This window comes from Geotrypetes seraphini, chromosome 2 (genome assembly GCF_902459505.1).
Source record: "Geotrypetes seraphini chromosome 2, aGeoSer1.1, whole genome shotgun sequence".
Classification (NCBI taxonomy): domain Eukaryota; kingdom Metazoa; phylum Chordata; class Amphibia; order Gymnophiona; family Dermophiidae; genus Geotrypetes; species Geotrypetes seraphini.
Window position 1 is genome coordinate 171,721,317 of NC_047085.1, and position 12,529 is coordinate 171,733,845.

The 12,529-nt window shown below is 40.9% G+C and overlaps 1 protein-coding gene across 15 annotated transcripts in view; it reads left to right on the forward strand.

The window, feature by feature from the left end:
• Positions 1 to 12,529, forward strand: part of C2H18orf63 (chromosome 2 C18orf63 homolog) — a 142,654-nt gene that overhangs the window by 80,827 nt on the left and 49,298 nt on the right. For 14 of the 15 annotated variants that reach the window (XM_033934300.1, XM_033934299.1, XM_033934303.1 and 11 more), the window contains 3 exons: positions 853 to 955; positions 2,118 to 2,203; positions 4,100 to 4,283. In XM_033934300.1, coding sequence (XP_033790191.1) covers positions 853 to 955; positions 2,118 to 2,203; positions 4,100 to 4,283 — 373 coding nt within the window. The remainder of the gene's footprint in view (positions 1 to 852; positions 956 to 2,117; positions 2,204 to 4,099; positions 4,284 to 12,529) is intronic. The other variant, XM_033934302.1, reaches the window with a different exon arrangement.

Here is a 12,529-nt window from a genome sequence, read left to right on the forward strand (position 1 = left end):
CCAGGTAGGAGTCTGTGGAGATTATGTAGCTTTAGAAGTGGCAGACTGGATTCAGCAGCTTCCTATTTTGTCAGAGGCAGCTCTTCTGATTTTATTTGTATTTGCTCCAGATTCATAGCCTCGGAAGTAGTAGCCCATTGTTAGTTATAGTTGTATAGTTGGACAACTGATTCTGCCTCTAAGATCTGTTTATACTATAAGTACTTTCTTTTCAGGGTGCTTTTTGTGGAAGATGTCAAAATGTTAAATGCATAAGTCTAGATCCCAATACCTTCCAGAAGATAGGTTCCCTTCTAGTAACACATTAATTGATAGATCTTGTACTAAAGATTAGGAACATTCCTGGAGTTCTAGAAAGGATTCTTATGCTTCTGTAGATAAGCAGAAGGGCATTCTTTTCATGGGGCTAAGAGATTAAGGAGCTGCATCTTTTTCTTTCTGTCTGCCACCCCAAATGGTCCCCAATATAGATTAGCAAGTAAATTTGCACGCACAATTTAATAAACAAGCCAATTGGCACAATTATTGGCACTAACTAGAATTACATGCACATTTTTTAGGCGTATTCTATAAAGAGGTGCATGTACATTTTAATGCATGGCCATGGAAGGTGCATAAGTGTGTTGTGTGCATTCTGAAAATTTACGTCTGAATCCATGCCTTAGTTAGGTGTCTGATCTATGCTACTCTCTATAGAGAATTCTCATTACAGGTAGGCAAATTCATGATACTTCAGATGATGTAAAGAACTAAACATTCTGATTGTTGTGTACTGTGACATTCCAGGTGATTGCCCCACTGTTATGCCTTTAATCTCTCTCTCTCTCTCCCTGTTTCTTTGGCCCTGTATAGCATGAAGATGGGTCAGATTGTAAGCATCAGCCATGCCATTCCACCTGATTCTCCATTTCTGTCATATGAAAATTTACAAGCTCACTGGAAGAATCTGGTAAAAGTAGGCTAGTCATTAAACATTAGATGATTACTAATGTGTATATCTATATCTATATTTATATCTATAGCTATATATATATATATATATATAGATATAGATTTTTTTTTTTTAAATTTAGACTAAAACTAATAAAACTGCCTTTATTGAAGAGATTCACCCAAGGTGACAAGTATAGCTTGAAATAAACAGCTTTGTAGTAACCTATAACAATATTAAAATGAACAAAGGGCAATGTAATACACAATTGTAGTAGTGAGGTAAGCAAGTTAAATTATAGTAATAGCAACAAAATGCAAGTAATAGTGCTAGTGATGTAATTTTTATAATATGATATATTATCAGCACAGTCTAAATGAAACAGTTTAATAGGCAGCATAGTAGTACATTTACAATATAAAACATAGATATAATAGTCAGTGTTAGCACAATACAATAAAAGCTCTAATAAGCTTCAGAAAGGACAAGTGCAATTGGGACATATAGACAGACACAATAATACAAAGGCACTGGAATAAGTAAAAATGAGTGGGTAGACTGAGAGTAACAGTTGATTAAGATATGTGAACAGGTATCATTTAGAGCAGTGGTTCCCAACCCTGTCCTGGAGGACCACCAGCACCTGCCAGTCAGGTTTTCAGGACAACCCTAATGAATATGCATGGAGCAGATTTGCATGCCTGTCTCCTCCATTATATGCAAATCTCTCTCATGTGTATTCATTAGGGCTATCCCAAAAACCCGACTGGCTGGTGGTCCTTCAGGACAGGGTTGGGAACCACTGATTTAGAGGATATACTGAAAGCTAGTTCTGCCATAGCCATTAAAGGCTTGGGAATAGACCAGGCATTTACCCGCTTCCTGAAGTAGATATCATCTTAAGATAAATGTAGTCTCTCTAGGAGTGAGTTTCAGAGTATAGAAGCTACTCCTGAGAAGGCTCATTGTTAAGTGTCACATCACATGATTTCCTTTGGTAAAGATACAGTTAAGGATAATCCTGGAGAAGTCTTTAGTCTCAAAGTTATATAGAGGGTTCTTTGGCCCATTTCATCTGAGACTTTGAAAATCAGAGTTTTAAAATTGGTCCTAGGGTACTGGCAATGAGTGCAGTTTTTGAAAGATGGATGTGTTTTGAGTATTATTTATATACACTTTTTTTTAGTATGGATACAAACTCCCAGAAAATCATGAAGAAAATATGATATACTGCAGTGTTTTCTTCAAACCAATAGGTGAAAGGCTCTTCACGTATCCTTTATTGACTGTTTCCAAAGTGGTATAAATAAACTAGTGAAATAAAGTCACAAGCATGAAACATAACACAGAATATCAAAGTCAATAAAAAATCAATCCAATTGCCATTTGGCAAATTAATTTTTTTGTAGACAAGCACAAAAAGGGGTGCATTTAAAGAAAAATAATTACAAGCATAGCCACTCAGTGTAACATTCCATATTAAGATTCATCGACCAGGAAAAATATCCTGGAGTCATTGTGGATAATGCATTGAAATCCTCAGCTCAGTAAAAATAAATAGAATGTTACGATGAATGAATGGAGAATATAATAATGCCTTTGTATCAATCCATGGTGTGGCCACATATTAAGTACTATGTGCAATTCTGGTTGTTTCATCTTGAAAAAGGTATAGCAGAACTAGAAAAAGTACAAAAATTGACAACCAAAATGATAAAGGGAATGAACGAGCTGTGAAGAGCGGTTGTACAGGTTAGGAATTTTCAAGTTAGAGAAGAGATGGTGTAAAGATAACTTGACCATTTATTTTTTTCATCAAAACGGGACATCTATTAATTGTCAGTCCCACCCTAGCCCCGCCCTAATCACACCCTAGCCCCGCTCCCAATTTCTTCCATTCATTTTTCATGTACACATAATATCTTATTCATAATGGTAACCATAAAATTTTTAAAAACACACATAGCACACTATATGCAGAGAAAATGTTAATTATCATTTATATTTGGGGGGGTTTCAAAGATGTCAAGGCAGAAGACTTTAAAATATGCAATGTCACCTCAGTAACTATAGAAAAATAGACAAATATAGTGCAAAATATAGACAGCAGATATAAATTCACAAAACTGACACATTTTGATCACTAAATTAAAAATAAAATCATTTTTCCTACCTTTGCTGTCTGCTGATTTCATGACTTTAGTTGCGTTTCCTTCTGACTGTGTATCCTTTCTTTCTGCACTCAGGCACAACAATTGTCCCTGTCTATTCCCTCCCTCCTTCTTCTTATGTTCTTAGTGCCCCCTTCCTATGTCCTTAGTGCCCCCAGTGAAATTTTGCAGGTCCGATGCTAACATGAATTGGTGCACAAGACCTGGAAAAATATTAGCGTGGGAGCATTTACTTTCTCCTATTTAGGAGGCAATAAGGCCTTGATTCTATAAACAGTATCTAATTTATAGGTTCCACTGAGCGCAATTGTCAGTCATCTGCTAGGCGCACTCCCATTTATGCCAGGGTTTTCTTGGTCTAAATAAGTTAAGCACCTACTGGCACCTTGGTCAAAACCACATCTACAACCTGCCCCTAACCACATCTACTTTCTGGTAGGTGCCTCGGAGTAGATACCTACCTCAAAGTGGTAGGCACCTACCAAATTAGGCACCTACCAGCTAATTCATTTTTAAATTGTTTAATGATACTTTTCAATTAACGGTGCCAGTTAAGCTTAATAGAATAATTAAGTTAGGCTTCTAGATTGGAGTGCCTAGCCAACATAGGCGCCTAACTTCAGGCATTGTTAATAGAATCTGGGCCTAAGTACTCTTTCATTAATCCCATGTTAATCAGACACTACTACTATTTGTTATTTCTATAGCACTACCAGACGCACACAGCGCTGTACATCAAACACACAAGATACGGTCCCTGCTCAAAAGAGCTTATAATCTGATACTCTCTGCCCATGATGTGCTCCCTTCCAAAAATAAATAGGAAAAAACTAAATAATGCATGATTGCCACACACAAAGAGGGAAATTACCACAGGACACTTTATTTACATAAGTTGTGACTGCTTAAATGTTTCTGATTTGGCCTTAATATTTACAACTATTTTTTTTTAAGGAAATATTTGTGTGATGCAAAACCCTTAACAGTTTTAATGTAGATACCCATTTTGCTGCATCAGAAGCAAACCTGTACAATTTTTTCCCAGAATAGATCTGAACCATGTGTTGAATGCCTTTCTGTCTGACTTAAAGTCTAAACTTTCCCATCTCTGTGGTTTTCCAGTCAAGATGACAAGTAAGCCCTGCTATGCTACAAAGGATCTTATTAGGTCTGGTGTGCAGGTGAGCCATTCATTTAGTAGGCAAATGCTGAAAGGCCTGTCACTTTCTCCAATGGTGGATGATTCTTCACTATCTCACTGTCTTCCCTTCCAGACCCCCCACTCCCACCATCAAAGCCTTTTAACAGATGCTTCAGTATTTGGATGGATTGTTCATCTGCTGGCCTCCACATTCAGAAGGTTATCATGCCGCAGTATGGGCCATGGTGCGCCCTCACCTGGAGTACAGTGTCCAGCACTGGTCGCCGTGTATGAAGAAGGACATGGTACTACTCTAAAGAGTCCAGAGAAGAGCGACTAAAATGGTTAAGGGGCTGGTGGAATTGCCATACAGTGAGAGATTGGAGAAACCGGGCCTCTTCTCCCATGAAAAGAGGAAACTGAGAGGAGACATGATCGAAACATTCAAAATACTGAAGGGAATAGACTTAGTAGATAAAGACGGACTGTTCATACTCTCCAAGGTAGGGAGAATGAGAGGGCACTCTCTAAAGTTGAAAGGGGATAGATTCTGTACAAACGTAAGGAAGTTCTTCTTCACCCAGAGAGTGGTGGAGCGCAGGGACGCTCTTCCGGAGTCTGTTGTAGGGGAAAACGCCCTCCAGGGTTTCTAGACAAAGCTGGACAAGTTCCTGCTAAACTGGGATGTACGCAGGTGAGGCTGGACTCATTTAGAGCACTGGTCTTTGACCTGGGGGCCACCGCATGAACGGACTGCTGGGCAGGATGGACCACTAGTCTGACCCAGCAGCGGCAATTCTTATGTTCTTATGACCTCACCATGAACAAATTGTACATATCAATCTTTTAGAACTCTGAATGATAGACAATGTTCTCAAAACATTCCAGAGCTGTCTCCTCCACCAAATAGCCTTGTCCATTCAGACAATCAAGTTGCCATGTTCTATTTGAACAAAAAAGCAGGCATGGGATCTCACCCCTTTTGCATGGAAGCAATCAAGATTTGGAATTGGGCAGTTACTCGTGGTATACTTCTCAAAGCAATGGGGAATGCCCTGGCAGACAAACTGTGCAGAGTTCTTCAACTTCATGAATGGTTTCTCATCACAACCATTTTCTTTAAATGGGGCACACCGAGCATAGATCTCTTCACTTCCCCCAAACCATCAAACTTCCACAATTTTGCTTCAGATGCTATACCCCTAATTGCATTGCACCAGATACCTTTCTCATTCATTGGGGGGACAGGTTCCTCTATGTATTCCCTCACTATCTTTCATCGAGAAAATTCTATTCAAGTTTCATCAGGATCAAGGCACCATGATACTCATAGCACCACATTGGCCTGGCCAGGCCAGGTTTGGTTTCTGCTTCTCCCAGAGCTCTCAATCAAGAAACCATGCATGTTGAAACAATTCCCAACACTGCTGATGTAGAATGAGGGATCCTTTCACCTCAGCCCATGCTCGTTAACACTAACAATGGACTACCTGGGTGATCTAGTCCTGGGAAGCTGGCTGTGTGGCATTAAGCCCCACCTACAGTGACATCAGTACCAAATGTTCCTCCATCTTAAAGGCACAACAGGACTGAAGCATACCACTTATAGTGTGCCCCTTTGTAGGCAATTTATGGGCCTCTAATCATCTGAGGAAGTCTTGCTGAAGAGGTTGCAGCTACCTACATATTCCTCCCTGCATTCTAAGGGTGACTCCCTAGTCCACCCCACTCCACTCATATATCTAGGATAGGTCTTTACTGAGGTCTTGCAGCACCTAGAGGTATTCCCCCAGCATTCTCTGGGCAACTCCTTAGTCCACCTCGTTCCACTTAAGACCTCTGCTTCAGGTGCCAACTCTTTCATCTTCCATCTCCATGACTCCTTTACACATCCTCTTCTTGATACTGACTTTTCCCAAACTTTTCCTCCACCCCAAACCATTGAACTCCTCAAGACCATACCACCCATTTTTTGAATTCATCACCTTGCCTTCTCTTTTGTCTTCTACCTTCTTCTCAGCTCTAAAGCTTCAGCATTTTCTTCCTCTCATTCAACCATCACCACTCTGTCTGTGTGCACTCATCTATGGCTCGATACTCATGTCTTTCCTACTCTTGTCTATATTCTTTTGCTTCTTCATTTGCTCTCTGCCGGGGATATCAATCCCAAGCCTGGTTCTCCTAATCAACTCACTCCACTCATGCAGGTCACATCACAGTGTCTTCTGACCTCCTCCTCTCTGCTTTTCTCATGTGCTCTGTGGAATGTCTGCTTTGTCTCCAACAAGCTTGTTTACATCCACAACCTCTTTATCTCTTGAACTCTCCACCTGCTTGTACAAAGAGATCTGGCTCTGCTCTGAAGATTCTGCTGATGGCCTAAATATATACTATCTGAAAGGGGGGAGCTATTGTTTCATAGTCTCTATCTGAATTTATAAGTTATATCTGTGAAATGTGCCATAAGAGCAGAACCATGAAATTGAATATTCCTTGTCTGCTAAAATGATTAAATCTTTGCAGTTTTAAGAGACAGATTTGCTCTTTGCCTTAGTAGAAATCAAGTAAGAGCCTGAAGTCTGCTTGTAAGTAAAATTCATATCCTGGACATCTGCAGGAAATTATAGGGGTATAAAGTTGGCACAAACAGGGGCATTAAGCAACACAGCAAGAACAAGGAACTGAGAAATGAAAAAGGCAGTTGCTGCCATGCATGCCCCTCAAGAGCATTAGGACACCATATGGATAATCAGAATCAAGTATCTATGTGATACACCTTTTTAGGAAGAACAAAGGCTTGGACAGAACTGGTTCTGATGATCGTCTGCATTTTTTGCAAAGTAATGGGTTTATCAGTATGATTAATGACATATGTAATTGCTGACATATTGATTGACAGCTGCTTGTCTAACTTTGATCTGACTGCTAACAAAAGGCTGGAAGGGGTCTTTGAGCCAGTTCAGGAATCATGCTGCTGTTAAGCTGTCCAGTAATTACTCCCAGAAGCTTTCGTTGCATTGCATTGATCCTGTTTGTGTGTGTATGTGAAGTTTCTTTCTCCTTTAACTATCCAGCTCGGGAGTTCAAGGACCCCATTGGTTGTCTGCCTAGGTAGGTTTCAAGAGCAAACAGCTTGTGCCATTTGTCAGATCCTGCAGCTGAATTGCTAACAGAGGATCTTTACCAAGGTAGGAGACAGGCTCTACTTGTTCTAAGAGCAGGCTGAAAAGGAATTACTGCAGGATATTATAAAGGAAGTAAGGATTATCTGATTGGGGTAATGTTTAAAAACCATGGCAGGGAGGCTCTCGCTCCTTTTCCTAGGTGGCATCGGATGACTAAGGATGCTAAGAAGCTTCAGTTTCCTGTCAACAGAACTTTCTATTGGAAAAACTGTCTTAATTAGCCACACATTTGCAATCTGATCGCCATGCTAAGGATACAAGAGGTAATGACTAGCAAGTTTTATGCTGGTGGCAGGAGAGCGCTCAGAACTCACAGAGAAAATTGTCTCAGCATACATCTGAGGAAGGTATAAAAATTAGGAAATTATAAGACATCAGCTTACTCTGTCTTTAAATTAGAAATCTAAGTTAGGCCCATGGCAGATTTCATTTCCACCTTTGCTTGTGGCCACTGCCCCTCCTTCGTATGAGAGAGGTTTGTATTAGCACTGTTCTTTCCAGCCAGGTGGAACCAAATCCCAAGGACCACAGGGTGGAGTGAGGGGGAGTTGGAGCTGCCTCATCTTCTGCAATAGCAAGGACTTCTGATGTATCAGCTGAAACTGATCAGTTACAAGCATTGCAGAGAGAAATTACTCCAAAGGCAGGCAAGCTGGCCCCCCACCTGGCAGATCTGGTATACAGCTTGTTTAGAAAATAAACCAGCAACTGAATTAAGCATTGTGCTTGACTAGTTGAACAAGAAATTTGCTGATGAGAGCATGAAATGTGAGCTTGTTGATGAAATACAGACACTTGTAGCTTTGTTACCAAGTCATGACCTTATACTAATTTGAATATGAGTGTGGTTACACTTAAGGCTATGCTTAAAAACGTATATGCTAATGTGGGCACTAATAGGAAACTCATAGAGAATATTTGGAAAAAAATAGAAATTTGTATGCAGCAACTGACAAGTATTCCATATGCTGTTGATTTGTGTAAAGAAATAGAGACCGCTTTCTCCTCCTGAAGGTATAATATGCTTTCGCATCAGGTGGCACTAGAAAAGTTGCAATATGATTTAACTGATGGGAGGTCTGCACAATTAACTGTTTGCTCTGAATGACTACATGAATAGGTTTCATACCCCCCCCCCCCAGCCCTTTCTTCCATCTCTGGAGGAGGCCAAGGAAATAATTGCCAGACACAAAAGGGTAGTTTAAACATTAAGGCCTTGGAAGTTCTTGGCGCCCTAACTGGTAGGGTACTAACCAAGAATCTCCCCGAATTACAAATTACTGGTGGTCTTCAACCGCCGGTCCGCAGACTGGTGCTGGTCCGCAGGGCCGGAGAGATCTACAGATTAAATTTAATGTCGGGCATCTCTTCCCCTTTCCCTTCCAGGGCTGGCGTAGGATCGGCTGCGGTACTGTTACAAACGGACAGCAAAAAGAAAGACAGAAGCCGCGGGACTTTTCCTCTTGCCTGCATCGCTATAGGCTCTGCCGATCTTGATCCCGTCCCCCTCTGAAGTGACTTCCTGTTTTTGAGGGGCAGGATTGAGACCGGCAGAGCTTGTAGCGAATAACAATGCAGTCAAGAGGAAAGGTCCCACAGCTTCTGTCTTCGTTCTAGCCATCTGATTTAGCGGGACCACAATTGAAGGTAGGGTAGGTTTTGTTATTGTTATTGCTGCCAAGTTTAGCAGGACCAGGGTCGAAGGCAGGGCTGATAGCAATCAAGTGCTGGAAGAGTGGATCGGGGCCAGCAGCCAAGGGAGGAAATAAGAGATGCTGGATTATGAGGAGAGGAAAAAATGTGATATACGTGTTGTGAGAAGGGATGGTAGACCCGGGGGGGGATTGGTGACAGACGGGAGATGGTGGATCCCCTTGGGGGAGGATAGTTATTGGAACTAGGTGGGAGTTGGAAGAATAGGGACACAAAGACAGATGCTGGACCTTGCAGGGGGCAGAGAGACATGGAAAATGCTGAACACGAGGGTGGAGTATGAAGACAGAAGTCAGATGTTGGACATGGGTAGAGAGAGTAGGGAGACAGGGGTATGCTGGACATGGTGAAGGGAGAATAGGGAGACAAGGAGAAGATGCTGAATAAGGAATGGAGGGAGTAGGGTGATGGAATGTATCTGTTGGATTAAGATGGGGAAAAGAGGGGAGGTACTGGAATGGGATGGGGGAAGATGGTGGGTTGGCTGGTGGCTCAGTAACGGGAAGAAAAAGAGAACACAGGAAGATGCTGGACATGGAGGTTGTAGTGTGAAGGAAAAAAGCAGACTTGATGTGAGTAGGAAGATAGGTGGGAGATGCTGGACATGGGGTGGATACAGTAAGAAGAAAAAGGAGGTCCTGGATAGTGGAGTAATAGAAGACAAGAAGGAACAGAAGTGGCAGTTAGACTGAAGACCTTGGAAAGAAAATTAAGAAAACACAGAAGAAAGCAGAACAAAATGGGCAGACAATAAAGGTAGAAAACATAATTTTATTTTTATTTTGTCATTAGAATATATCATATTTGAACTATATATCCTTCTAGAGACATACCTGGGGACTGCAAAGCCTAAGCAGTGCTTCTTTAGCTTCCAGCACTCCCCTAACGCTATTCCTGTCATGTGTGACTGCAGTATTCTGTTATCATGATATTTCTGTGTAGCATTCTGTAATAATTTGGCTTGTTCAGTTTTCTTGATAGTAAAGGGGATATATGTGAAGGGGAGGGGAAACAGGGGTTTTGTTGGTCCTTGCTCTGTATATTTGTATTTATAAAATGACAATTGTATAGAATATTGTTTCTTTTTATACTTTAATAAAATACGTTCAATATAAAATCATAACTGAGGCTTGTGTGGATGGGATCAGATGGTTTGCAGGGACCGAGCTCGCAGAGACGGGTTGGAAATGTTTTTTTTAATTTCAGTCTTAGTAGTTTGCCGGTCCACAAAATAATTCTTTTATTTCCGCCAGTCCATAGGTGTAAAAAGGTTGAAGAACACTGCTGTATGACATCACTAAAGGAAATAAACATACAGTGGTGCCTCACACAACGAACTTAATTCGTTCCAGGAGCAAGTTTGTTATGCGAAAAGTTCGTTATGTGAAACGTGTTTTCCCATAACAATACATGTTAAAAAAAATAATTCGTTCTGCAGCATAAAATATGCTAAGATGACATAAAAAAAGATAAATTTGTCAAAATGGTGAAAATGGTGGTCTGGCCAAACTCTTTGACGAGGTCACACTGTTTTACCCCACATTCACTCCTTCTAATTATTTCCCGTTTCATTTCAACAGAAATCACCTTCCTGCTTTTTTTAGAAGCCATGATATATAAAAAATATTGAGTTTATCTTAAAAGGACGACTGTATACAGTGAGAGAGGGCAGTTAAGCGCAGTGACTAACGACTGCCTGCAGTGCCTGCGCGGAAGGATGCAATACATCGGCAGCTCGGGCGACTTCGTTGTGTGAAACGAAGTTCGTTGTGTGAAACGAAGTTCGTTGTGTGAAACGAAGTTCGTTGTGTGAAACGAAGTTCGTTGTGTGAAACGAAGTTCGTTGTGTGCAGCGTTCGTTGTGTGAGGCGTTCGTTATGCGAGGCACCACTGTACTTGGTTGGTACTTTGCTTCATTAAGATCCAATGCTAAACTGCAAACTTCAGCAATGTTCTTTTGATTGGTTTTGAGTCACATGATATCCACTTGTTAACCCTATTTCATTAGTAATAAGAATAGTCTTACTGGGTCAGACCAATGGTCCATCAAGCCCAGTAGCCCGTTCGCATGGTAGCTAATCCAGGTCACTAGTACCTGGCCAAAACCCAAGGAGTAGAAATATTCCATACTATCAATCCAGGTCAAGCAGTGGCTCCCCCCTGTCTTTGTCAATAACAGAATATGGACTTTTCCTCCAGGAACTTGTCCAAACCTTTCTTAAAACCAGCTATGCTATTCGCTCTTACCACAACCTCTGGCAAAGTGTTCCAGAGCTTAACTATTCTCTGAATGAAAAAAAAATTCCGTCTATTGGTTTTAAAAGTATTTCCCTGTAACTTTGAGTGTCCCCTTCTCTTTGTAATTTTTGACAGAGTGAAAAATTAACCAATTTGTACCCGTTCTACTCCACTCAGGATTTTGTAGTCTTCAATCATATCTCCCCTCAGCTGTCTCTTTTCCAAGCTGAAGAGCCCTTTGTAGTCTTACCTCACACGAGAGAAATTCCCTTTATCACTCTTCTTTGAACCTTTTCTAGTGCCACTATATTTTTCTTGAGATAAGGAGACCAGAATTGAACACAATACTTCAGATGAGGTCGCACCATAGAGCAATACAGGAGCATTATAGCATTCTTAATCTTGTTAACCATCCCTTTAAAAATAATTCCTAGCATCCTGTTTGCTTTCTTGGCCGCCACCACACATTGGGTGGAAGGTTTCATCGTATTGTCTACAATGACACCCAGATACTTTTCTTGGGAGCTAATCCCCAAGGTGGACCCTAGCATCTGGTAACTGTGATTCAGATTATTAAGAACATAAGAATAGCTTTACTGGGTCAGATCAATGATTCATCAAGCCCAGCAGCCCATTCTCAAGGTGGCCAATCCAGGTCCCCAGGACCTGGCCAAAACCCAAGGAATAGCAACACTCCAGAATCCCAAAGAGCAACAAAAGATTCTAGAACCCCAATGTGCATCACTTTGCATTTATCCACATTAAATTTCATCTGCCATTTGGACGCCCAGTCTTCAATTTCCTAAGGTTTGCCTGCAATTTTTCACAATCCACATGTGTTTTAACAACTTTGAACAGTTTAGTGTCATCTGCAAATTTAATCACCTCACTTGTACCAATTTCCAGATCATTTATAAATAAGTTAAAGAGTATCGGCCCCAGACCCCTGCGGCACTCCACTGTTTACTCTTCTCCATTGAGAAAAATGACCATTTAACCTTATACTCTGACTTCTATCCGTTAATCAATTCCTAATCCACAATTGAACTTTGCCACCTATCCCATGACTCTTTAATTTTCTGAGGAGCCTCTCATGAGGAACGTTATCAAAAGCATTCTGAAAATCTAGATACACTACATTAACTGGCTC